Source organism: Manacus vitellinus, unplaced genomic scaffold, assembly GCF_001715985.3.
Source record: "Manacus vitellinus isolate BGI_N305 unplaced genomic scaffold, ASM171598v3 scaffold_1_pilon, whole genome shotgun sequence".
In the NCBI taxonomy this organism is placed as follows: Eukaryota; Metazoa; Chordata; class Aves; order Passeriformes; family Pipridae; genus Manacus; species Manacus vitellinus.
Window position 1 is genome coordinate 21,211,162 of NW_021939396.1, and position 27,944 is coordinate 21,239,105.

Genomic DNA, 27,944 nt, shown 5'->3' on the forward strand with positions numbered 1-27,944 from the left:
GTGGTGTTATTTGATAGATTGTCCCTTTCTGTGTTTGTTCATTTATTTTAGTTCTAATTTAGCAAGACAGTGGCTGTCTACCAGATTTAGCCTGTCATACAGTGGATTTCATGAGGTTCATTAAATCTTATTTGATAGTCAGTGTTTATTTACGATATGTTTCCCAAATGTGGGGCTGGTGCATTATGACAAAAGAAAAACTAAATCCACTTTAATGAACCAGCTGAAACTCGGCAGTATGTGTCTGATTAGTATGATTTCTTGATAAGACTTCAATAGAAGGCAGCATTAGGAAGAGTTAATAAGCTATTGTTTAAGGTGTAAAGAAATTTTTAAAAATCTGTTCAGTTCTTGAGCACAATAAAATAGAGTGTCCTAAACAATTTTTATCAGTTTTCATAACACTAAAGCTGCCATAAGAAATGAAATCTCCAGTCCCAGTGGCTGGTGAGCTGCTGAATGCCATGCAGGAGTGGAACAGTACCTGATGTTGTCTGGGGACACTGTGGGCTGTGCTGCTGCTATTGGGAGCCCAATCTTTTAGCAAGCTGAATTCTTCCAGTGCTTAGGAAAATGGTGAAACACTTCAAACTAAACAGGTAGTCAAGCAGTTCCGTGGGGGGGTAAAAAGATTTCAGGAAAATTATCGAGCAAGTAATAAAGAATTTTTTGAGGAACTACAGGCTGAGACACATTCTTTAAAAGCCAACAGTGCTTCTCTTAAATTTTTGAAGTTGTACAGAAAAGAAAATTTGGTGCTGATCGATTCAGTCTGGGGGATTGATTTCTTCCTTCCCAGTTCCCTGCAGGTCTCTGTGCAGCATCCATGGGCGGTGTGTTGGTGCTTAAGCGAGCTCAGGTGGACTTGGCTGTCATCAACCCCCAATCCCTATCGCAGCGTGGTAACCTGCAGGCCTTTCCTGAGGCAGGGATCTCTTCTTCTTCCTGCCATGACTAAGAGCTTAGTTAAATCTCTCAGTTTAGCCCAACCTTTATTCAGTTGGTGCAAGTTCAGATTCTACAATTTTTTTGCAGGGCTCTTACAACTGATGTCTCAGTTTTCCTGGCAGTTTTTTGCTGCCCTTGCTGTATTTTCCTCCTTCTCCCAGTGATTAATAAACCTGGCATTTGTTGCCTATAAATTGCCCTGAGTTTCTGGATTATAGGATTTTTTCTGTCTGTCTTGTATCAAAAGTGGTTGAAACCCATCCTCTCTTGTACGTGACTATCAGAATGCTTTCTGTGTGAAACAAGCCCCAGCAAACAGTATGTGTATCATTTTTCCATTTATTAAAGATGATCTGTTATTTTCTTAGGTCCTTTCTGAACTGGCTGTTTTAAACTGAAGTGAATTTTCTTCCTTGTAAAGAATATAACTTTCTCAGCAAATAAAATATAAATTTGCATGTACATTTTGAGTCTGGGAGGTGCAACTCTCTTCCAACAGCCTTTCCCTGCTAGGAACATGTAGTTTTGTGGTTTTAGTTTTTAGTGTCAACATTTTATGCTTCTAAGAAAATTGAGATTCACTTGCATTGTCCCTCACTAGGACACTAAGGTTTGAGGTTTAAAATTCTTTTAGCCTCTTGCATTGCTCTTCAGGTTAAATGCTTTTCTGGATCTAGTTTTAACTTCAAGGTTATTGCTGTGCATGCATCTTCCTGTGTCATAGCTCATTATTAAATGAGTTTCCATTTTTCTTCCTACTTTAAAAATAATCTTAAATGGAACTATTGAGAAAAAATAACGTTAAGTTATATCACTGTGCACTTAAAGAATTTGTAGATTTTAATACAGATTTTTTTTAACCTCAGGGTTTCTATTTCATGTTACTTATGTCTTTAACTTTACTTTTCATTATAGATTTGCACTTACGAAATATTTTAGCAAAACTAGGAGCATCTTTCATTTTTTATTTTATCATCAGGATGTTTGGGTGTCCTAACAATCTTTTTATATTTTAAAATGTTTCTCATCCCTAATAGCTTGTATCGTTGTTCTTAATACAGCTTGCATTTCCATGGAGGTTAATAGAATTTTACAAAAATGTAATACTGTTATTTGCTGAGTATTTTAAGTAATTTAAAAATTATCTTCTCATGGATAGGGAGGCAGTGCCTTAATTTGAGAAAACTTTTGGATATGAAGGTAATAAGATTTGGGTTTTTGTAGTTGAATGATGACTATGGTTGCTGAAATGTGATGTGGTGAATTCAGGGGCACTGTAATGTACCTGCTGATAGCTGAGTACAGTATGAAAGACAATTTAAAAGGACTTGCCCTAGAGAGCTGCAGACTAAATAAAGATAAAATGCTGACTTTTTGATTCTACTTACTTAGTACACTAAGAGCTCTAGCTAAAGAATTAATTTTCCTTTAAAAGCTTTATAGCTTTGGTAATATTTGAAAAGATGTTTTGGGGATTATTTTGTTTGTTTTTTCTTCCCATGCTTTTTTTTCTCCAAAAGCAGAAAGGGCTGGGGGGGAAATCCTGTATATTTTTAGATCAGGTGTGGTAGCTATTTTGCCATCAGCACTGTGTGGGTATATTTGCAATGAAATTTAAACATCTTGTTGAGTATCCAGATGGAGTGTTTTTCCTAAGTTTTAGCTTATTTACTCTAGTGGGAGCCCCAGTAAATATTTATAGTATTCTTCAGGACAAACTGTACCGTTAAGCTTGACATTCCTGGTATAGAAGATCACAGTATATGAAAAACCACCAAGATCTTCTCTAAGGAATTTCAAACTGTCAATTTTTGCCTGTGATGCTCTAAAAGTGATTTTTAAAAATGGTTGTGATGGATGATGCAGTTCTAAAGAGAAAGCAATAGCAAATTAAAGTGTCATGCTGCAAAAGACTCAGGCATGTAATGTAACAATATACACTGTGTAAATGATATAGGAAAGAGAGAATGGCAGGATTTTTTACTTCTGTACACTTAAATTTATTTTTTACATTTACAGTCAGATACTAAAGAACTGATCTCAAAGGTGCTTATTAATGGATGTTTATAGGCTGCCAGGTTTTTGAGAGACATTGCTTCAATTTATTTCCCCATATTCAGACTCTTCTGTGTTGCTTTATTTACTTTAGTGAAAATTATATACCTGACAGCTACATGAGAACCAGTTGCTGTAGTAGGTAGAAACAATGTGAAATATGTTTGAACTGCTTAGAATCTGATGAAGCATTAATGCACACTACCTTACTGGTTTTGTCAGGAACTGGGTAAAATTGCAACAGGCGAACGTGGACATTACTGCTAATTTTACATTGCTTTTCATGATAAGCTATGCTTTTTCTTAGACTTCAGTTCCCATAGTCAGGAAACCTCATTAAAATTTTTGACTACTAAATTTTTTTTTCCCGTGAGCTTTTTTAGCCTTTTTAAATTGCAGAAATACTTAGATTCTAGCTGCCTCCTGATGACTTAGAAATGAAAAGGGAAATAAAAAGACACCTCCCTTCACATAAAAACATCTTATTTTAAGAATCTATTTTTAAGGGTAATTTAATGAAGGTAAAGGACTCAACTCATGATTTTTGAATTTTAGTATTAACAGTATTTAATGTGTTCAAAGGAGAGTCCTGGCAGTATTCAGAAAAGGTTTGCAAATTATAGTATGCACTAATGCTATAGAAAACTTGTTTTTTTCCTCTTGGTTTCTATTGAAATGTCACTTTGTGTGAAGCTAAGCAAAGTCCTCTAGAGCTGAAAAATGTTGAAGGTAGTGACTAAGATTTAGCTTTGTGTTGCTAAAATTATGTTAAGTTTTAATGTTAGAGCAGAGAGAATTCTAGTAGTGAAAATAGGAATTAATCATGAAGAATTTATATACAATTTTATCCCTAGAAAAACATTTAAAATTACATGAACTTGTCCATCTTTAATTTTCTCTTAGTGCTATGTGCTTATTTTACCCCCCCCCCCCAAAATGCTTAAGATAACTGCAGTCCTGTGAGTGGACTTTGGCTTTTGAAAGTTAAGTTGTCAGTCCTTCTCTCCCATAAATTGCAAAAACAATTACAGTAAATGAGGTCATTTTTATATTTGTATGACTTTGTGAGTTGCAACAAGGATACTTGCTCTTCAGACAACCTGAAATAAATACTCTCGCTCCATTCCCCATCCAGGTTTGTTTTCTTGTGACTGTAGTGACAGCAGGAGTGGGGATGGCAGCAAGTCAGAGCTCTGATATGTGGCCAGTGGGTGTCCGAGACAGCTCATTATCACCTGACACTGCTTAGACAGGTCAGCAGGATTTGCTGTATAAGCAAACATGAAACAGTTTCCTCCTGTTGCTGCACGGGAGCAGCTGAACAGACAACAGTAACTGTGGAATATTTCCTTGTGCACAAGCAGGTGACAACTTCATTAGTGAGATTCACAGATTCTGGGTGTGAACTCACAGTAGAGATGAACTGGTCAGAAAGGCCCACCTTGTACCTTTTAGACTCTGACTCAAGCCTAACTTTTTATACCAGAAAAAAAAAGAGTTTGAAGCCATCAGTAGAACTCATTCCACTAGAGAAAAGAAAACTCTGCTCAGCAGAGGGAAGTGAACAGTTGGAGAGAAAAGTTTCTCTTACCTGAGACCTCTAACACACAGCACAGTCCAAGATATGCACTGGTTAAATCTTAGAAAGTGCTATGGGCAACCCCCTTTTGCAATTGCCATTGTTGCAATTATTGTTGTTAGCCATTCTGTTGATAGTTCATATTGTAGGAATTACTAGCAGATGGGAAAATAGATGACTCAGAATATAGTATTAACAATCCATATTTTTTTAATCAAGCCTAATAAGGCTTGTTGCATCTGTAAGATTCATTTAAGCAGTTGCTAGGAAGAATTTGTTTTTTCAAGTAAATACAACAAACTTGATACAGATTATTTTTTGATTGAATATCTATTTTCTTAACAATTTAAACCTTGAAAATACATTTGTTTGTTTCTGTTGCACCACCTTAATAGCAGTATTCCATAATTTAGTTTGATAGACTGGAGTCTTGCAATGGTAACTCATGCATTATGGAATTACTAATGAAATCTAATTTTATCATATTGAAAACATCATTGGCCTAGAGGTTTTATTTACCTCTGTTGCTGTCAAGGGTGGATTAAGATGATAGTGTGCTACATCCACCAAAACTTTGGCTTTCACCCCTTGAAAAGTTTGGATGGCTACAGGTATGTGCTGGCCAAGCGTGGCTAATGAGTTCCAGACACCTTCATCTAAATCCATGGACCCTAAGCACCACTGACTATCTCAGATACGTGTCCTTCCTCCTGACTCCTGTGCTGGACACGTGTGGAAACCAGGAGTCGGGATTTACAGTGCACTCTTTAACTTCATGACTTCTGAGAGTCCATTTTTGGTTCTACATTATCTCCTTCCTTCTCAGCTTATTGCTACAGAATTCAGGTCTGTAGACAGGAACTCATATCTATTTTCCAAGTACCTGTTTCAGCCAGAATTTTCATCAGTATGATTTGACTAGGGTTGTAAACAAAATATCTAAGGTGTGGTATTGGTCCTCCTGTAGGCAGTAGTAGTATTGACTGCAAGTAACTATTCTTTGGTTTGCTGAAAATACTAATCTAAATGAACTTGGTCACATGGGATGCAAGAAGTTAGACAAAAAGACAAAAAGAGTAAAACCTGTTGTACTTCCCTTGCAGAAGTTTGGTTCTGGGAGGTGACTGCATCAGTACTGTTTGAAGACGTGTAAAAAAAGCAATTAACCTGAAACCAGTATTGACCAGAGTAAGAATGTTTTCTGCATAGGTGTATTGTGTTTGTGTGGCCTGCTTTTGATAGCAAGGGGGCTTACAGGTGTGGCTTCTGTTGAGAAGCTGCTGGAAGCTTTCCCCATGTCTGGCAGAGCCAGTGCCAGCTAGCTCTAGGGTGGACCTGCTGCTGGCCAGGCCAAGCCAGGCCAATCAGGAATGATAGTAATGCCTCTGTGGTAACATATTTATGAAGGAAAAAAAAAATATTACACAACTGTAATTGCAGCCAGAGAAGAGCAGAGAATATGTGAGAGGAACAACTATGCAGACACCAAGGTCAGTGGAGAAGGAGGGAGAAGAGATGCTGAAGCTGAGGTTCCCCTGCAGCCCATGTAGGTCAGTGGGGGTGCAGAGATCCACCTGCAGCCTCTGGAGGAGACCCATGCCAGAGTGGGTAGATGTCTGAGAGAGGGCTGTGAACCTATGGGAAACAAGTGCTGGAGCAGGTTTCCTGGTAGGACTTGTGGCCCTGTGGGGAACCCACGCTGTAGCAGCCTGTGCCTGAAGGACTACACCCTGTGGAAGAGTGACCCACGCTACAGCACTTCATGGAGGACTGTCTCCAATGGGAAGGACCCCACACTGGAGCAGGAGAAGGACTGTTCTCCCTGAGCAGCAGCAGGAACAGTATGAACTGACCATAACCCCCATTCCCTGTCTTCCTGTGCCACTGGCAGGGAGGAGATAGAGCCCAGGAAGGAGAGAGGGGTGAGGGGAACGTGTTTGAAGATTTATTTTACTTCTCATTATCCTGCTCTGATTTTGTTAGTAATAAATTTAATTAATATCCCCAATTCGAGTCTGTTTTGCCCGTGACAGTATTTGGTGAGTGATCTCTCCCAGACCTTATCTCAACTCATGAGCCTTTTTAATATTTTCTCTCTTCTGTCCAGTTGCAGAGGGAAGTGATAGAGTGTCTTTGGTGGGTGTCTGGCAGCCAGCCAGAATCAACCTACTACAGTAGGAAATATTCTGACGCAATACTGATCTGCACTGTATTCAACCAACCTTGCATGATCATGCAGGATTGTCTTAAACCTCCAGACTGATCAGCAGTGGTTCCTGCCACCTTCACACAAGGGCAGTGCACTGTCTCTGGAGCACTTGTAGCTCTGACCTGTGCTCTAAACACAACCGGAACACTTCATGCCTGGAGCTCCATCAGCTTTTGGATTTTTACTGTATCCCAACTTAATGATGACAGTCACAGTAAGAAAAGCTTGCTAATGATTCTTAATCTGTTCTGCTGCTTTTCAATTTCTATATGTAGCCTTTCCTGGAAAAGCCTCTAACCCTATTACAAATAAATTGAAAAGTAAGCAAGGAGGAGTTAAATAATTGGTGTCCCATTTGCTAAAAGTTTGAGATAATGTGCACCAGGTTTCCAGACTTTCTGGTCTCCTAAGTGTGTGGTAAGTTGCCTTTTCCAAAGATTATAAGTGAAAATTACAGTTCAGTTAGAAGGTTAGTTATGCTTTTATTCTGTGCTGTTTGTCCCAGCTCAGGTTTGTGCTGCTGAAAGATATTTCTGCCACTGTAAGCTTGGGTTGATGAAGCTCCTTTCTGCATAGGTGCCTTTTTTTCACTAGGATTTCCCTCTGGATCAGGGAGGGGAGAAGGTAGAGAGACAGAAGCTGCTGGCACTCAAGCTTGCAGCACCGAGAGCTTGTCCTGCAAGGATGACTGTTGGCTGGTCTCTTTGTAGGCAAAGTTGATTTCCTTTGCTCTATCAAAGCACGGCAGAGAATTTCAAGGAGGCTTCTTTGAGTGCAACCATGTCCTGATAATCCATCAGCTTCTAGAAGAAATTACTCAAAGTCATCTGGCTCTGGAGGTAGTTTTGCTTCTTTGAAGTTTAGACTCTTCCTTTCCCAAACCCTTGTGATTATCTACTGAAATAAAGGGCCCAAGTGAAGGCAAACATTTTTACCAGAAACCCCCATTCACTGAAGACCTCTGTCTTGGAAGTGGTCCGTGTTGACACTAATTACTGTCTCTTGTGTGGTTGTAGGTGTTTGATCTCAGGACACAGTTGATTCCGTTATTTAGAAAAGTGGCAGAAATTGAACTGTGTATCATTGTCAAACAGTTACTGAATTGTTACAGTTCACAGCTTTGAAAAAGCTATTGAAATATAATTTAAAGCCTTTTTGAATTCCTGCATCTTGCACCACTGAATGCTCTCCTCTCCCTTCCCATTAATGCCAGTAGCCCCAGTAGTTACAGCAAACTACATGGTGAATTATTTATGGCAGTTTAAATTCCAAACTGTTTGCAACTGAAAGTAAATGAATGCTGGGCTCTATCACATTAAAAATTTGAATCGAAATATTTATCGTGCAGGGGAATCAATTACCTTAGAGTAATTAAATATCTTGAGTTATATCTACACATCTTGTTTGGTGTATTTGCTGTTGCATTCAGTGTTTGGACTTTTGCAGGGTTTGTGAGGTAATATCTGTGGCACAGACATAAGTCAAGAAAAAATATTTTTAAATTTGCCAAGGAGATATATATGTGCACAAACACACACACATATCCTAGATTCAGTTGTGGCTGATTAAGTGGTTTTCTCATCTGATGTCAGATGAGACCTTCCTAACTCCTGTTTTCAGTTTCTTAATGCCCCTATTTTCGGCCACTTCCTTTCTTCAAATGTCCTGAGCATCAGCCGTTCATGCAGATGAATACTGTGGCTCCCTGGGTCCCCTGGGTGACATGTCTGAGATGATTCTGAAAGATTCTTAGTCTCTGGCTTAAAAAATTAATTCCCTTTATATTTTAATATCCATCCCAGCTGTCTGTGATCTTTAAAGAATAGTTAATTCTGTTTGCTGGCTCTGTTTCTTGATTGAAATTTAAATAAAAACTCACCCACGACATTCTTCTCTGATAATTTATGAAAAAATGTTTTCCAATGCAGAATAATTTTGTGATTACATCAGTTGGAGTCTATTCTATGCAGTTTGAGCTTGATGTCTACACTGGTGACTGAGAGGGAATAAATGACTGTCCAGGCTAGTCCAGAGTGGGTTGGAGACTTCATCAGTGGCAGTTCTCACAAAACACGAGATTATTCAGTGCCTGCCTTAGTCCATTTGCTGGTCTATGGAGCCCCGAATATGTTACTCGTGTCCCATGTGCTAAAAAAGTGGATTTATTGCTCCTCTCATCTGGGTTGTGTTGGGGTCTGTTAAACAACGCAATTGGCACTGTCATTTCTTCTCATTTTACTTCAAATCTCTGACACTTCACTCCTCTAAAAGAGTATCTTCCCTGAAAAGTGTGTCATGTGCCAGTTACATTTACCAATGGGCTAAAAATTAAATAGAATACTGCAATTTTTTAATCTTTTCTTTCTCTGAAAATGAAAAGGTCTTTTTCTGCAAAAGTCTAAGTGACTGAGGAATTCTTTTCCCCATCCTTTTTTCTGGATATCAGATGGGAGAAGTACATTAAACTGGATGATATTTGATTCCATGGGAGGCTACTCTTTCCTTCATAAGAAACAAAAGGTATCATTTGTCCTTGGGAGAGACCAGAAGAGGGCAAATGAAGTGTCCAAAGGAGTGCAACAAAGATGGTGAAGGGCACTGATGGAAAACCGTATGAGGAGCAGCTGAGGGCACTTGGTCTGTTCAGTCTGGAGAAGAGGAGACTGAGAGGAGACCTCATTGCAGTTACAACTTCCTTGGGAGGGGAAGAGGAGGGGCCGGCACTGATCTCTTCTCTGTGGTGACCAGTGACAGGACCTGAGAGAATGGTCTGAAGTTGTGTCAGGGGAGGTTTAGGTTGGATATTAGAAAAAGGTTCTTCCCCCAGAGGGTGGTTGGGCACTGGAACAGGCTCCCCAGCGAAGTGGTCACAGTGCAAAGGGGCTGACAGAGTTCAAGATGTGTTTGGACAGTGCTCTCAGGGACATGGTGTGACTCTTGGGCATGTCCTGTGCAGGGCTAAGGATTGGACTCAGTGATCCTTGTGAGTCCCTTCCAACTCAGCAGATTCTGTGAGACCAACATTGCTGATGAGCTGTTGAACCCATCTGAGCTCTCTGAAGCTCATACAGGTCTCAGGATCTTTGGTCCCCTAAGATATTTTGACATTTGGGGTTTAATTTTCATCTTCATTAGGAATCTTATGGTTAAAATGATGTTGCATGAAAATGTGCATCTTTTCCATGTGCTCTGATGTGCCCCCTCTCTTTATTGTCACTTTCAGTTATTTGTTTACTATGTACAATGTGGTCTGTTAGTAGGAGTCATAAAGCTGAGGTTTGGACTGTATGTAGCAATATGTGTTGCTAATTTATATGCCTCAATCACTGATAAAAATAAAGATCAAAAGTAATATTTCATTCCTCAGGGAAAACAGATCAGACTGTGTTGATGGAAGCCTGCCCTAGATTCATGAACGAAGTATTGACTCATTAGTAGTCAATTCAGAAAATTAATTTTTTTTACCCATGAGTTAGGTAGTGTGCTTGTTTGCAATGTAAGAATATTTGCAAACAAAACAAAGATTACTCCTTTCCTAGGAGGAAATTATTTGTACTATTTGAAATTTGCTGATATTTTTCATACTCGGTGAAGAGTAATTGGCACATAGGCAATTCTGACAAGAGAGAAACTCAGAAAGGCACTAAGCTACATCAGGAAAAAAATACATAGACCAGACAAAGGAACACGTTTCAAATGTAGATTCGTCCCTGCAGTAGCAGGTGGAGCAGGAGTGCCTGATGTGCCCCAGTACCTGACAAGACTCCAACCTTTATTGGCAGCAACCAGCAAGACAGCAAAGTGATTTACTTGTTATATGACCAGTCATTTTTATTGAATGAAATGTAATGAACTGTTAAACATTGTGTAAAAATATTTTTAGAAAGAAAAGAACGGTCAAAGGTAACATCCCCCATGAATTGAGGAAATTATTTCATGTATTATTTAAACGCTTTGCTAGCAATTTGCTTTGACTAGTTCTGGCAGCAGTCTGTTGACTAAGGCAGGTGCCCTGTCATTCTTGACAGATATTCAGAGGTACTTTCTGATAAGACTACTTACAGTAGCTGTCTATTTTTCAGGCTTCTGTAGGAGACTGATGTTCAGTAAGAAGTATTTGATTAGGCAGTATAATTTATATACATGAATATAATTGTGTATGCTGTGGCAACCTAATGAGTTAAACTTAAGCCCTATATTTATTTGCAAGGTTTGCAAAGTGATTTTTTTTTTTAATAAAATGTATTATGTGTGTTTGTTTTCATATGCTGTTAGATTATTGACTGTGGAGAATACCGAGGCTTTTATTTGTATCAACAGTTATATATACACGTATACATATACTTAAAGTGTGTAAAAACACTGCAACTGTAAATTAAAGGATTATGGAAGGTAATGGTTTTCATTTTTATTGTAAAGACTTTCTGATGTTTTTCTGTGGTTGTTCTTTTGTTGTTTTACAGTTAAAGAATCTGAGTTTGGAAGAATTACAGATGAGATTAAAAGCTTTGGACCCTATGATGGAACGAGAAATTGAGGAGCTTCGTCAGAGGTACACTGCAAAGAGGCAACCCATCCTAGATGCGATGGATGCAAAGAAACGGAGGCAGCAAAATTTCTGAGTTTGTTTTACTTTCAGGCATAATACTATGAGTCACTGTGGACACTGGTAACTTTGTAACAGTCTGAAGGAATTGGATTATGAGAGTTTTCAAAAACCCAGTCTGTTGAAATTTCCTTCACAAGCAATGACAATTGGAGCAGTGAAAGAATATACATATGGTGTTCTGCAAAGGCAGAGAAACACATCACCACTTGTTTGCATTTTCAAATGTTTAATGTAATACAAGTTTAATCTGTTACTTCCCAATCTTTTTCAGGTATATAGTGGTAATTTGGTGTTGTACATTGGGAATTGTGTTTTGGAGCACCTGGAATGATTTCTCGATTGTGCAGCACTACCGAGCCTTATATTGCAATGTATTTTTCTTCCCCTTAGTAGCATATTTATTATGTAATCTTTGGTTATCCTATTTATTTTATGCCTGTTTCCTTTTATGTTGGGAAGTATTAGGATGATATTGTGGAGAGCAGAGTCAGATTAGATAAAATTGGTATTATGGTATAATGAAAAGTTGCTCACCACTCTATTATCTTTTAACAATTTCCAATTTCAGCAAGCATCCCAGTTCAGGACAGCACTTGAACATGTATCCAGCCGATTTGTATCAGTAGGATTTAAGCAGAAAGTAAGTAACAGGCACATGTTTTCCTGCTCTCCTGAATCAAGGACTGAGGTTATAGTTGAGCAGTACAGTTGTTACACTACAGAGGATTTTTAGAGAGTATTTCTGTCATTTCTACGCACACTGAGTCAGCTGTCATTAAACAAGAAAACAAGTGCCTAATCAGTTTTGTTTTTTGTTATTCAGAAGAAGCAATACTTGCAGTCACTCCTTCAGTGTAAACTTCCAATTACTATTGCAATTCTGACCAGTATAAACCTCTATTTTGCACCATAGTTTTATAATGAAGTAACAGCTACAGTTTTTGGATTTTTTTTGGTTCATTTGGGTTTCTTTGTCACTGTTTTGAGGGGAGAGGGGAGTTATTAGTGGTTTGGGGCTGTTTTGTTTTCACGTTATAGATACAAAGGGATAGTAATTTAAAAGCCAAAGAAAATAAAATTAATACTTATATTTAATAAGTACAGAAAAGAAGCAACATTTTACGGTCCTCTGAGAGTTTTGTCCTGCAATCACTAAACATTCAGTATTCCTGTAGTCTTGTGTTGGTAGATTTTCGGGAATCAGAAATGCAGGACCAAACTCTTAACTTTTTACAATTTATTTTATCTGGTTTATATTGTGGAATACCTTGTAGGTAGAATTTACAACATTGCAAGAAATATTTCATACTTAGCAGAAAACATGATCCACTTTCTGAACAATCTACTGTGTTCTCTATTGAAATATTTACTATTGTTGCCTTTTATGTAAATAACTTCACTGTGATAGTCATACTTCTTTATACAATACAGCTGAAAAGATCTTTACATTCAGCCTTTAGCTGTTAAACTTTTAATGGTGACTACTGTATGGGCATCTTCTGTTAAATGTTTTCTGGAAGTTAGTAATCATCTCATACCTCTTAACATTTATTGTCATCATACATGGACCATTTAGATGGAACAGTGCAGATTTTGGAAATGGTGCATTATATCACAAAGCTTATGCAAAAGGAAACCAAAAGTTTTCACAAGATCAGCATTGTACAGCTGTGCTGGGACCAGGACTTGGGTTTGAGCCATTGTTGTCATTGTCATTCTCTGTGTGTTTGCATGTACACCACGCTCTGACATGTAAACCCTAGAGTCAAATAAATCTTGATTATGATTGTTAGAACATCTGTACCCTCAATTCTCTTCATATTTCCTACAGCAATGACCATTCCTTGTGAAAATGCAAGAACACAGAAGATCCATAAAAATTACTTTAGGCAAGATAAAATGAACCTGGTAGTCTTATGCCTCACATTTATACAATGAAATGATGTAAAGTAAAAAATGGTATAATCATGTCACTGTGTCATTAGATTATAATCATAACGCAGGAAAAAATAACAGTACCAACTTCCCCCATCAACATGGTTCTTATTTATTTAAAATGAATTTCTACTTCTTGAGCTTTCTGTTCTCAAAAACTCAAAGATGTGTGTGCATACATGGATTTGTGTAGGTATACACACATATATATGCATATCTATATACGTAAGAAAAAATATAAAACACATTTAAACCATCAGGAGAGGAACCTAGCTTGCCTTTTCTTGGTGTGCCTTTTAAGCAAAGTGTCATTGTCCTGACACTCTTACCTGCATCCTTAGCAGCTAAATTTTCCCTTTCTCTATCTTAAACTTTTCGCACCAGAAATAAGACACTGATTTTGAATAATGTGGCTTTACAGTGTAATAGACAGTGTAACAAAAATTATCACAAATTTCATATTTTGTGTATTCTGAAAACTGTAGTAATGTGGCACCCTAAAAATTAATTGCTTATCCTGAGGGACTCCAGTAAAAGGCCATTTTAGACTAGAGCTGTTGCAGTCTGGCATCTGAAAGCCATCAGAAGGACATCCTTTCTTCAATCCTGATGTATCTGCATAGAAACAACTCAATTTTTGTGCATATGCATGCACACAAGAATGGATTATACATGCAGGAAAAAAATCAAAACACTATTGAATAAAACAAATGTAAACAAGCTACTTAAAATGCATCTGATGTACTGTAAACTCTGTAGATACAGGATGCTTGTGACCAAAGAATACTTTCACCAATTAATATGAAATCAGTAATGTTTCCATTCTGGTATGGTGCACACTGTGGTCAGTGAGAGCTGCCTTTGGCTTTAGCAGCCAGAGTATGGAGCTCTAAATTAATGTGCAAGCATAGTATAGGGAAATAAGTTTTATACTCAGAGATGGACGCAACTTATCTTTTCTTTCTTCTGTTTATATAAATGAATCAAATCATCCATGTTGATGACTGCACATCTCTACTGGAGGATGAGCATCTCTGTAAAGGAAAGTCAATAGTATAATAAATGAGATATTTTAAAAGCAAGCGTTGCAGAAAACCTGATAGAACTACTGACAAGTTAACCTTCAGTAAGATTTTAACCAAGCAATTTCTTGTTTGCTTCTGACTTTGTATGTTTAGGTTTAGTAAGTTAAAAAAAATGAAAAATCATTGCTTATTACTAAACATTTGTAATAAAAGCTAATTTTTCATGTATAATTGTTGACTTGTTGTTCATTCTAACTGAAGTAAAATTATCTTAATAGTAACCTTTAATATTCATTTCCATAGTCATCCCTCATGCTTTTGTTTCCTTTCTATAACTGCAAGCCCAGCTGTGAGCGCAGAAACCCATGTCTCTCAAAGTCAGCTCTGGAAAGGATTTTTCCAGATCACAACGTTGTTGCAAGATCTAGAAGTTTGAGGATCTCCATGAAAGCATAGCAGGCCTAAGGAAAGAAATCCTCAGTATTAGCAGACATAAATGGCTTGTGTTGCTCCTTTGTTTTTCTCATTGCACTAAAAAATCAGTAAGTAATGGATAGGCTCGAGTAGAAAAAGTAAATACATATAATGAATTTGATTCCATTGCCCATTTATTTTCTGGGTTTTTTTTTAATTATTCTCTTAAGAATTTACCCACAGACATTTTCATGAAAAATGAACTTGTGAGCAAAACTCCTTAGTGATCCACAGTATGTTTGAAGTGACAAAATTCTACTGCTAATCTGAACTAATTTGACAATTAATTGGCTAGAATAATTATTTACTGTTTATTTATGCGAAATAATATGTTGTCTGCATTTGCACAGTGTATTCCAGTGAGAGTGCACAGTGGCTCAGGCTGCTTCTCCATCCAGTGTGTTTGTTGAACTTCCAAATATAAATATGGCTCATGATGAGCGAACCCCTGCACAAATATGTGAGATAGCCTGGCTCCCCCTTAATAGGCACTGGTGCTTCCAAGCAGAATGTGAACTGTACAACTTCTGTAAAGTACTTTGTGTGCGTGCTGCTCTGTCACTGTGATATGATGGGAGTTACATTTTCTTAAGTGTATACATGGTTATAAAGCTAATTAAAAAGACCTCACAATGTGAGGAAGTCTATATTTCTTTGCATTCTTAAATACTAAAGTCTCCAACTTACTGTGGCATTTCTTTTTCTGTTTCCAAAGGTCATACTGGGTGTTACATAGTCATGTCACAGAATCAATTAGGTTGGAAAAGACCCCTGAGATTATTGAGTCCAACCTATGACCAAACCACCATCATGTCAACTAGACCATGGCACTAAGTGCTGCCTCCAGTCTTTTCTTAAACACCTCCAGGGCTGGTGACTCTGCCGGTTCATGGAAGTTTTCCAACTTGTTTAGGTTGGAAAAGACCTCTAAGATCAGTGAGTCCAACTGTTAACCCAGCACTGCAAAAGCTAAAGCCTAAGTCCCTGAGTGCCACATCGACACATCTCTTAAATAGCTCCAGGGATGGTGACACCACCGCTTCCTTGTCAGCCTGTTCCAACACTTGACAATCTTTTCGGTGAAGAAAATGTTCCTAATATGCAATTAAAACCTGCCCCGGTGCAACTTGAGGCTGTGTCATGCAGTTGGCTGGGAAATTTGCTTTGGGATATTTGTATACCAGGCTGTGAGGCAGCTGAGTTATGCCCCCTATTGCCACTGAAAACCTTGGAGAGGACGTGTCCTGGGTAGCATGCACGCACCCTGTTTCTCACCATTGTGTTGTGCCAGGTGAAGTAATAGCTTAAGCTTTTTGGGGAAAAGCAAATTACATTGATGTTCAGTGTGAAGTCATTAAGTTGCACTTGTAGATTTGCCCTGTTAAATTTGTTTTAAAATACCTTTTCACAAAATGTATTTCTCCTCTCTGTTCAGTGTATTCATTATGGAAGGGGCCTATCTTTTATATGGTGTGCTCTGATCCATTTTTGTTTGGTTTAATTTGTTAGGGTTTTTAAAGCATACTTGAAAATTCCCCATATTTTCCTTCTCTTCCCCCTGCTCAGAAAGATGTATGTGGGCTTTACTTTTAAGAGCATCCCCTGAGCCAAGAGTCCTTGGGACATTATGCCCAAGTGCAAATGTCAGCAACAGCTTTTATTCTCTTCTTCTATTCAGAGATCACTGAAGTCTCAGATATCCTGTTTTCCCTTCCTTTGAAAAGATGGGATGTTCAGATTCTAAGCAAATCTTTCTCTTTCAGAATATTTGTTAGTCCCAGACCAACAGATACTTGATACTTTTTTCTATTTGTAATTTCACAGATTCCTCCTAGTTTCACTAGGCCTTAGAGAATCTTCTGGACTGGAGAAGAGTGATATTTGAAGAAATAGGAAGAAAGAAACATTTTTTTAAATCTTTGGGGAGAAAAGAAAAAGCATATTGCATTTGCACCTGGCCAGACTGCCTATGAGGCTAACTATGGATGTGAGGAAAAAAGTGTTGGCTGACAAAAGCAAATCAGGTGGTCATCTATGTAACTTACTGTTCTGTGTTGCTGTTTCACATCTAATTTTCTTCCATTCGTGTTTTTTGTCTTCTATGCTCATGCTTTATTTCCTTGCCACTTTCAAAGTTAGAAGTTTTAATTTTTTCAGACTTTATAAATGGAAACATCCCATAACAGTGCCAAATAAATAAACATGGAAAAAACCCCAATCAAGGTCACCAAGGTGTTTTTCTTTGCTTCCCCACTCATCTGAGGTAGTGGAGGCTTTTGACAGCAGATGTTGTTTGCCTCTGCATGGAAAGGCTTTCCCTGCTCCAATGCTGGGCAAGACATGGATGGAGATGGTTTTATCGAAAGGGCTGAATGAACTGCACCTACTCAGGATGTCGTGTAAGCGCTGTGCCCTGCTGGGAACCACTGTCATCCTCCTGCTCCTGCAAAGCCTGAGGCAGCACCACGAAGCCGTGAGTTCTGCTTTGCCGAGAGACTCAGTGGGAATCTGGAAACTGTTAATCCGCATCAGGGTCAGCACTATGCTCAAACCAGTACCTGTGGAAGCCTCACAGGAGCAAGCTCTTATCTGGAGGACAAGGCCATGCTGTGGTACCAGACAGCTTTTGATGCCACTTCGCTTTGTTGACAGGGCTGCAGTATGGCCATAGCACCCATAGGTGTGCCCGCAGCAAGGAATCTGAGAATCATGTTTAACACTTGGGAAGGATAAAGTTCCCTGTGTCTATTTTTTTATTGATGTGCAACAAATATTTAGTGTACCTTAAGGAACTGTCTCAGTGCAGTGGAAGAGTTTGTGTAATGGCATCAGCTAATGATCACTCCATGCCCCGTGCCAGGGTGTTTCTTAGTCCAATAGCACTATTCCTTGGCCTCCCAAATTCTTACTGTGGGTGCTGGGTTTAGCTTTACTAGAAGTGATGGTGGGAACAGGAAGGTTTCGTGTGATGTAGGCAAACAGCCAGAGTTCTTGCTTGGTGTTGATACTTGATCAGTGAAACAGGCCTTTCTAAAGGCCACAGAAAATTCAGAGGGGATAAACTGGGCAGTAAGCAGAGAGCTGCCCAGAGCCAGGCAGTGGGAAGGCATTAGAAGGAATTAAACTAATCTGATTCTGGGCTCAAATGCTGGTTTTTCTGTCTGTCACAATGCGGGAAAACATTAATGATATTTGCCATTTACCATGGCACTACAAACCTCAGCGATCTTCAAATTTTTTTCTTTAGATTTCACAGCTTTAGAAGTTAAATTTGTAAATATACATGACCACGTGCTAATGTATCTGGATATATTTTTTTCTGTCAAATTAATTAAACCATATATTGTTTACTGAAGACCTGGTCTCATCTCTCCAGGGATATTTCTTCTGAGGACATATTTTATATTACAGTATCTCTCCCTAGCCAGCTCCTAGAGGAAGATGTAGCCCTCCTAGTCCTGTTTCTTCCCTTGGGGACAGTATTTGGAGATGACCAGTATAATTGTTCTTTCACTGCACCCAGGTGTGCCCAGAAACACACACGAGCAGCCCCCCCTGCATCCTGTCATTCCCTTGGTGTCACTGGAAGGTTCGATGTATGAGAAGATGGCTGTGGCCCTCAGATGTTTCTAACACTTTTTCCTCTCTTCAGGTCTTTCTGCTGCTTTGGACTCCTGGGCTCCCAAAGCCTGCGTGGTTGCTGTTAAGGAAAGCCTTGCAGCCAGTACATCAAAGAGGGACACCAAAAGCTTTTGAGTTGATTTATCTGACACTAAGCTTTTTGTGTGATGCATCAATTGATATTTCATTTTTATTACAGTACAATGGGGTATACGGGCTTAACAGCAAGAAGTGTCCCTTTGATCTCTCATTGCACATGAAAACAGGTGTCATAGTCCAGAGATTATGAAGGTCAGAGATTATTTGAGGAAGGATTAAGTAGAGTTACCATTTTTCTTAGCAACCATATCCAAAAGCATGACATGCTTTTTAAAGTGCAGGTGTTATTTCAGTCTCTAGATAAGTTGTATTTATTTGTCATATACCAATTTTCCCTGCTGAAACTATGGGAGAAGACTAGAATTTTTCAGTGTTTCATATTAAAAATGCAGAAACAAGTCAAATGCTGTACTGATAAATACAATTAATAAAATAACTTTTTCTGAGTCTCCTAATGTCCAGAAGAAATTTTGGGTTGCTTTTCCTGTTAGTTGATCTTTACAGAAGATGGTCCTGAGCCTGTCCAGAAAATAATGGGGTGAGTCGAATAATGTTCAACACTACCCTTCATATACATATACAATTGCTTAATCCAAATCCTATTTACCTCAGAAAGTGAACAGAATTCTCTGGTGCAGTGAGTACTGGTTCAGTATTTCAATAAACACAACTGAAATCTTGCTCTGACTCATTCCAAGAGTCTCTCCTCCCATTAGAAACTCTAAAACAACCAAAAGTAATTTGGTAACCCACTATGGGTATGTTGGTATCTCTCCTGCCAAGGAAGCACATCCACCACTGTTTGCTCAGCTTTAATAGAAATACTTTAGCTTTTGGGGCTGTTTATATTCCACAATGTAATGTGGCTAAAACGGATGGCAATAGTATTGTAGTAGATTCAGCAAACCTATTTCTCCAAGTTAGTGTAATTATAAATTTCATTGGTAACCAGATGTTTAAACAGCTCCTAAATATGTAATTACTGGAATAAATAGGAATTGAGGATTTCTAGGATTACAGGACCAGTAATACAGTAGCCCTACATCCCAACAATTAATGCAAATTTATTCCATGAGTGGGTATGAGTTTGAAGCCTTTTAAATGTAGTTAACATTGATTTATTCAGCCCATCAACTGACATGAATTTTATACATCTCATAGCACTTATCTTCATTCACTGCCTCCACACAAAGCTTGACAGTTCAGTCCTATCTTGCAGTTAAAGTAGGAGGAAGTCTTATTCACAAAGTGTTTGACCAATATGAACTTAAGTGTTTGGTTCAGCCTTTGCTTTAGAACAAGGAACAATTTGGGCATTTCAAGAAGAGATTACTGCTGTGTTTCTGAGGTGTCTTCCAGCTTCTGTCCTGATCAATGGAAATGAGGCTGCTCGGGGCTGACTGGGCCCTGTGCTGCAGAGCCAAACAGCTCCTGTGTTCCCTCGTCACAGGAAGTGACAGAAACTGCTTGGCCTTACTTACCCAAAATACCATGAGGCTGCCAACCTCATGTTTAGAGTGCCATGTTACTAACTCAAGTGAAGGAAGGGTATGTCTAACACCCCTGTTTGTGCTTAGAAAATTGGCAGATAGATGGAGAGGATAGAGCAAGAGGTACAGGACTTGAGATGAGCAGCACAGCAGCTGCTGGTAAGCAAACCGTGCTGTGGGAATACCACTTATTTTACAAATGGGATTAAGAGTTTTCTTTGAAAGTCAACAGTGTAACCAGTGGAATAGTCTGCTCAGAGCTACACAGGCTTGTGCACCACACAGAACACGGCTGCATCGGGTGACAACAAGCAGATGTCGGACTGTGCATCTGAAAGTGGGCAGCTCTCTTAGGCTGCTTTAGATACATAGCAGAAATTGTCAGATTTATAGCAGACTTTGTCCAATTACCAAAAAACTTAGCCCTGTTTATTTCTGAACAGAGATCAGTGAGAAGCCAAAGCCCATTGGTACCCTGGAAGAAAAAATGCAAGAGTGGGAGGTGCCGATGTTTCTTCTGCACTTGTGTGAAGCTGAAATGTTGGATTTGTGCCACTGCCTCCTATGGCAGATGCATGTGTTTACCCAAGTGAGGACTTACATGATTTAGGGTTGTGTGTAAAGGGTGAGGTGATGTCAGATAAACAAATTTCTGCAGCGTCCAGTGGGAGGTCAGTTTGAGTCTCAACACCTGTGAGATGATTCTCCATCCTCTGTACTATCAGGAGAAAAAAATTCCAGAGCCAGACCTTTGCCAGCAGTGTCATGTGATCTTGGGAAACACTTTCTAGAGTGTTTGGAGGTCGCTTCCTCCAGCTGACAACCCATAACTTTATTTATGAGAGGTGAAGAGATCCACAATCTTTAATGAGGGTGATGTTTCTTAGCAGCTTCAGTGATTGCTCTGTAGAACTGTTGATTTGAATGATGTATTGACCATTGCTCCATTGTTAACCCAGTAAATTATTCTCAGATGAGAAGCATAATTTATTTTTTTTAATTAAAAGGCAGAATCAGTAAAAGATGCTTCATAAACTGGGTGGGAACATTCTTCTACCCTGCCTGAATAGTGGGCAACTTGAAAATTAGTTACAGGAGATCAAATTAATTTCTGGTGTAACTTAATGGGAAGCCAGGTGCATAAAGTGGAAAATAAATTAAGAATAACATGATAAGAAAAGAATAGTTCTGGCACAACACCTCACCGAGGGATATGAGCAGTGACTTGGGTTGAATGTTGTTTGAAAGTACCATCAAAGGTAGATTAAAATCAGGAGTATTGTGAGAGGAAATGGATAACTAGTACAGCGAGAGCAGTTACTCCGGGGGTTTTCTGCTGCTTATGTGTGCACAGCTGGGGCCTCGAAGGATGGGGGTTGTTTTGTAAGAGATGAAAGGTCATGTCAAGTTGATTTAGTGCCGACAAGTGCTGGTGATTTGTTGCTCAGTCCCTAATCTGTCAGGTAGAGAACAAGAAACTTGCACTGTTTGTTCAACTGAAAAATGTGGGCTCCCCAACAAAACCACCAATTAAGAGCATTTCTAAAATTAGAAATCTGGCCTGATGTATTTGTTTAAAAGAAACTTATCTTCACAATGAGACCCACGCTTCTCTTTGATTCTAATATATACTCAGAATATCCTGAAACTTAAATCAGTTCTTAATCCCTGGTGGAATATCATTTTTATGCATTTAATTTTCATTTTGTGGCACAAAGCTGAGTTTTTGAGTGCGTTATACACTACTGGGACAAGAAATGCAGTACAAAGAGCACCAGATACAGTAGTTCCCTGCAGTCTTGTAAAGATCTATACAAAAAGGTACAAATACGGGAGGTAATAAAGTTGGAAAATTAAATGCCAAGTTCTTTGTTTTTAAGTTCGCAATGTGAAGTAGCTCATGCTCTTTATAATATGTGAGGAAAAAACAGTCTGCTTTCAAAATGGGTAGTCTGCAGGGAAAGAGAGAATTAGCGACTGATGAAAGTCAGTGAGTAATAAACCAGGCAATAATACAAAATCTGAACATACTTAAAAAGCTTAATCACAATCTATATATAGATTTTACATCTCAGGAAAATAATGTAACATATTGCTTCTCAAGGGCATCTCAAACTCTCATAATAACCTAGATTTGTACTAGAAATTCAGATTCTCTAACAGTTTATTCCTGGCAATCAAGTAAGTTGCCTCATTTGAAATGGTACCACAATCCTACTTTAAACAATACAAAGCTCTCAGACAAAAGAGAGTAGGCACAGCATTTCCACTGGTGCCAGGAACATGACTGTCACAGGCAGGAAGAGCACATGCCAATGCAATGTTCTTCAGTAACCTGCATATGCATAGTAAGGAGATTTCTGACCACGACAATTTTCAAGTTTCAAACTCTGGAGAAAGTGACCAATTAGTCCTCTCATCCTTCAGTTCTGACTCACTGGTTATAGAATTGCAGATGTCCTGCTCTTACACAACAGTGAGTGAAGAATTCTGGCAAAAGTACTGACTACTGAAAAAGTACACTACACAAAGCCCCTGTGAGGCTTTGGAGAGACTGAATTTTTCCTTCAAAGTGTAAAGATTTTTCTGCAGTTTTTATTTAATGAGAGGTAAGGTTTCTCAGGACTTATTGCACTGAGCCCTAGAATAGAGGTTCCTTCACAAAATGGCAGGAAAAGTGTGCCTTATTCTTCTTCCTTACCTACATATTTTGGGTGGAGCTAAGACAGAAACATTACTTAAGTCGTTAAATTGCTATCCTGCTCGGTCAAAAATTCTGTTAGTCATAAGCAAATATTAAAACTGCTGTACAATGCAGTACAATGCCAGCTCAAACATAATAAATCTAGGCAGAAGTAAAGCAGAAAGAAGGCTACATCCCCTAGGATGGTCAGGGGAACACAACTTGCAGAAAGAAAACTAAAAGGAAGCTTGGCAGGTATAATCCTGTGAAAATAAGCATGTAAGAGCATATGGATGCTGCCTACAAATACACTAGGAATACACATAGAGGAAAATGAAATATTTAAGCAGTGTTGGCATAAGAAAAAGAAACAAAGTGGTATAAAGCATCCATTAATAAAATTATGCTAAAAGTTGTGCAAGCCTTGTAGAGCAGCACAGCTCTGGAATGGTCTTCAGGAGGAGGAGAGAGGAAAAATGTGATTACTTTTAACATGGAGTTAGTTAAGTTTATGAAAGGAATTCCTGTGCACTGTGTAAAGTCACTGTCATGATAATAAGAACATATTAAATTTCAGTACTTTATTTACTTAGTGTCTTTGATCCAAAGCACTTATATAAAAATGCAATAATGAAAATTCCTTTCAACCAGTACAATAAAAGTCTGAATTCCTTGGGGTATTTAATTTTCTTTAGTAACACGCAGTTTGGACACGTTCCATTCAATATTGGCAGAAATGACAGAGAATCAGCCCTACAAATAATAATAAATCTAGAACGTAAGATAAGCTATAGGTTATTGAAATGATGTGTTGTAAAGTTTGGATCCAACATTTGCAATGTTAAACTAGCAACAGCTGAGGAAATTTGTGACTCTTTGGCAAGTCTACAGGTCTCATCAAATAACTGCCCTGAAAGTCACTGATTTTCAGCTCTGTGCACCTACTGTTTCTGAAACAGATAAAACCACTGCTTGGAGCTGGATTCTCTGAAGGCCCCCAGCCAACAGAATTAGTGAGAGTTTGCAGTGTCCTTTGCATCAGGAAGAGAGCTTGCCACCCTTGCAGCATGTAACCTGACCAGAGTGCATGAGCTGCACATGCCCACCTCTTCCTTCCCTTCCTTCTTTCTTGGTACTTCCAGTCCAGCAGTTGACCTCAGGCTGGCCCACGTTCTGCGTGGATGTTTGTAGGTGTGTGATAGTTTACACACACACAGTATGAATCAGGAACAAGAGTACTGAATTTATGCCTATCACCCAGCAGAGAACTTGAACCAGACCTCCAGAAGTGAAAACCTTAGCAAAATGTTTCAAGTTTGGACACCAAATTCAGGTTATCTAGATCTCTCTTTGATTTTCAGGGACAGCAAGCAATGACTTGCCAATGGATTTCATAACTTGTGCAGGCTCTGTTGAGATCTTTGGTGAAGTTGGAAAGGACCATTTCCCTCATGCTTCATGGCCTAAATCAGGCACTAACTCACATGAGGGGAGAGTTTTTTCAAAGGAAATGGGGTGAGGGGTAAGTTATTTCACATCGTGTATTCTGTGATAGATCACTGGGCAAACAGGAATGTGATCCTGGGTGATCAGCTTTCTGTTTTTAGGTGGAGCTGATATAGCAAAGCATCAAAAGATACAGATCAGACAGCAACCTCTAGTAGCCTAAATGAGGCAATTACCTATTCATGCCATATTTCCTTTATTCCGTCAGTTGGGCTGCCCCTTGTCATGGTATACAAAAACAGTCTTCCAAACGTGACAATTTTAGCTTTAGTATTTTAATTTCTCTTCTGACTAGTCTGAATTTAATTTCTGAACCTCTCTAGTCTTTGCAAGTAAAACAAACAAACAAACCAACAAAATAATTAGAACATTATATGTAATAAATGGGATGGAAAAGCAGCAGGATCTGAAGAGAAATGCTGTTCTGCCCACTGAGCACCAGTAGTTTGTTTTCTGGCACAGATACCAAGAATTTAAAAGAGCCACCCAACAGTGGCTTCTACCTGTTGATTACAAGTGTTTGATCTCTGTAAAACTGTGTAAGGGAAGAGACTGAGCACTTGAAAAACAACTTTATGCAGATCCATGATTACTCTGGAAGTCCCAGATGATCTGTTCTCTCATGTCTTTTTTGGTTTTGTTTTCTTTTTTTTTAAAAAAGTACATGCCAGCCCTTGAAAGGATTTACATTGTCTACATCACAGAAATAAGTAGGAGGTTCTACCCACGGCTGCTGCAGTATTAAGCTCTTTTTCTTTATCTGTTCCCTTCTTAGGCCCTTATACTCTCCCTTAGTTGTAAATTGTGAGTTTCTTTCTGAGGGAAAATGTGACTTACAGGGTGTTTTTTTCCTTAGAGTTTCCTTGGCAGAAATCTTAATGGAATTGTCTGTCATCAACACCTGCTTTCAAGCTTTTCTGATAAAATTAGATTTTATATCTCAGCATCACATATGGCATCTTTATAATTAGTCTTTTTGCAGTATATGAATGTCAATTCCTAAAATGCTGCCTGTACAGTTCATGTGGGAATATTTCACTTCATTAAACAAATCCAAGTTTTTCATTGGAGCTTCTAATTGTTGAAAGCCCACATCTTTGTGTGTCTAATCTCAGAACCATTTTGACAGACTGATACAGCATACTGCAGCTGCACTGAGACTGAGCTGGGAGCAGATCACTTCTGGAAATGTCATCCTGAGAGGTCTATGTGTGCCTCCATACCATTTGTGGAAATGCAGTATTTGAATATGTAGCTATCTGAAAGTGTGAGGTTGCCTTCTTCAGAGGGTTCAGTATTGACCTAATCTTGGAAGCACAGGAAGGTCTATGCTTAGGAGATTCTCAAAAGTATTACTATACATAACATTTCAGAACAAGAACACCCAGATTTTAACATACATACTCAAGGGTAAGCAAACTTAGTGGAGTTTTCAGACAAGTGACAATCAGAATTACTGGTCAGCAATATGGATAAAAGTGTTTGCATGTCAGTGACTCACAGGTGATTGTTTTAAACTGTTGTAAAATGCATGGAAGTCCTACACTAGTACAGATACCAGTATAGGTGATGCGTGATTTTTTTCATTACTCATGTCACATCTGAAAATTTTTATTCCACTTGTCTACGTTCATTTCTCTGCTCAGATGAGAAAATGCACAAAGTAACAGATCATCTTTTATACCACTAGCACTAATGTCATGGAAGTGGTAACATTTGCATGGAAAGGACAGCATTTAGTATCCAATGCAATAGGATGAAAATGTGCAAACTGTCAACTTGTAATAGAAATGTCTTTAGTTTCTCAAGTGCAAAGTGCAGTGTCAGCAACACTATCCTTTGGAAAAAAAAAGAAGACAAATAGGAAAACATTTATAAACATAGCTCTTGATAGCTCTCATGCAAACTGCTGTCAGACTTGTATGCTAATGCAGTGAATCATTCAGGCTCAGCTCACTGGGGGTACTCCTGCTCATATTGGTCAAACTAGCCATAAGGGATTTAACTTTATAAGCATAGTAGTCCCTTAAGTTGATGGATGGAACTTCTTTCATGCCATCACCAAAATCACAGCTTCTCATGGCACTCTCTAACTGCTTCTGACGCCTATAAAAGTGGGAGAATTTATTGAAGATCAGTGTAATGGGAAGCACTACCACTAGGATACCAGCTAAGATGCATGCAGATGCTGTCAACTTGCCAGCAGTGCTCCCTGGCACAACATCTCCATAGCCAACTGTGGTCATGCTAACAGTAGCCCACCACCAACAAGCAGGGATGGTGGCTAGCCCCTCATTCTCTTCTTTCTCAATGGTGTAAGCCACTACTGAGAAAATGGAGATGCCAACAGAGAGGTAAAGTAAAAGAAGCCCCACCTCTCTGTAGCTATACTTCAGGGTGGCTCCAAGAGACCTGAGACCTGTGGAGTGTCTAGCAAGCTTTAAGATGCGAAAGATCCTCATGAGTCTCAGGACTTGTGCAACTCTGCCTAAATTTGCTAAAGTTGGACTACTTTCCACCACCAAGTTGACAATTAATGTAATGTAAAATGGAAGGATAGACATTAGGTCAATCAAATTCAGGGCATGCTTGAAAAATTTTAAAAAGTCAGGAGCTACTGCAAATCTTGCCACCAGTTCAAAAGTGAACCATGCAATACCAAAATGTTCCACGATTTCAAAGCGAGGGTCTTCCTCAGGGTTCCCATTACTGTCAACAATCTGAAAGTCTGGGAGGCTGTTCAGGCACATGGTCACGATGGAGCCCAGCACCACCACTATTGAAAGGACACTGAAGATGCGGCTTAAAACTGAGTACCCAGGATTATCCAAAGCAAGCCAGAGCTGCCTCCTGATGTTTCCAAAGGGCTGTTTATCAAATTTAGAGGCATCGTTGTAGAATGCCAAAATCTCATCAAAAGAAGATGTGGTACTTTCCTGGTCACTTTGTTCCTCCCATTTCTCTTGGTCTGGCTCCATTTTCCTCCCATGGTAGCTATAACTGCAGCAGGAGTCTATAAAGAATTCATTGATTCCCCAGTATTCAATCTCCTGGCTGAAAGAAAACACACAGAGTTCTCCCATCACATGGAGCTTGCCGGTGTTATAAAAATGTAGCACATAAGGAAAGAGCTCGGGGTTCCTGTCAAAATAAAATTCATTCTTGGTATCATCATAGTCATCGCAAAGCTCCAGTATTGACTCCTTTGAGTGGCAGCTCAGCAATTTGCCCAGCCTGGTCTCAGGGAACCTTAATAATGTGTTGGATCTCATCTTTTTCTTAAAGCCTCCAACGTTGATGCTGATCTCATTGTCTTCAAAATTCGCTTCAGATAAAGCATTCAGACTCTGCCCTGTCATAGTGAGCTCCTTCCGAAAGTGTGTAGGGAATGAATACCTAGGATGCAATTGCACAGAAAGTTGACAGAATGAACAAATCTACAGCATGTTCACCTATTGATGCTTGCTTTTCTTTCTTTCTCTCTTTCTCTTTCTTTCTTTCTTTCTTTCTTTTTCTCTTTCTTTCTTTTCTTTCATTTTCTTTCTTTTTCTTTCCCCCTTTTTCTCCCTTTCCCCCCCCGTTCACCCACTTTCCCCTCTTTTTCACCCTCTGCCCCATATCTCCCCTTGTTCCCCTTTTCTTTTCTCCCACCTCCCACTGAGGACCCTGAGAGAGGCTCCTTTGTTCCCGCTGCAGGCTCCTGTTCCTCCC

The 27,944-nt window shown here is 39.0% G+C and overlaps 2 protein-coding genes across 2 annotated transcripts in view; one reads left to right on the forward strand and one right to left on the reverse strand.

Moving 5' to 3' along the window:
- STK3 (serine/threonine kinase 3) overlaps positions 1-13,195 on the forward strand; it is a 120,600-nt gene extending 107,405 nt beyond the window's left edge. The window contains exon 12 of the mRNA XM_029959283.1: positions 11,255-13,195. Coding sequence (XP_029815143.1) covers positions 11,255-11,413 — 159 coding nt within the window. The 3' untranslated portion in view covers positions 11,414-13,195. The remainder of the gene's footprint in view (positions 1-11,254) is intronic.
- An 11,693-nt stretch (positions 13,196-24,888) lies between these two features.
- KCNS2 (potassium voltage-gated channel modifier subfamily S member 2) overlaps positions 24,889-27,944 on the reverse strand; it is a 4,277-nt gene continuing 1,221 nt past the window's right edge. The window contains exon 2 of the mRNA XM_029959357.1: positions 24,889-27,629. Within this exon, the coding sequence (XP_029815217.1) occupies positions 26,159-27,592 (1,434 nt within the window). The 5' untranslated portion in view covers positions 27,593-27,629 and the 3' untranslated portion in view covers positions 24,889-26,158. The remainder of the gene's footprint in view (positions 27,630-27,944) is intronic.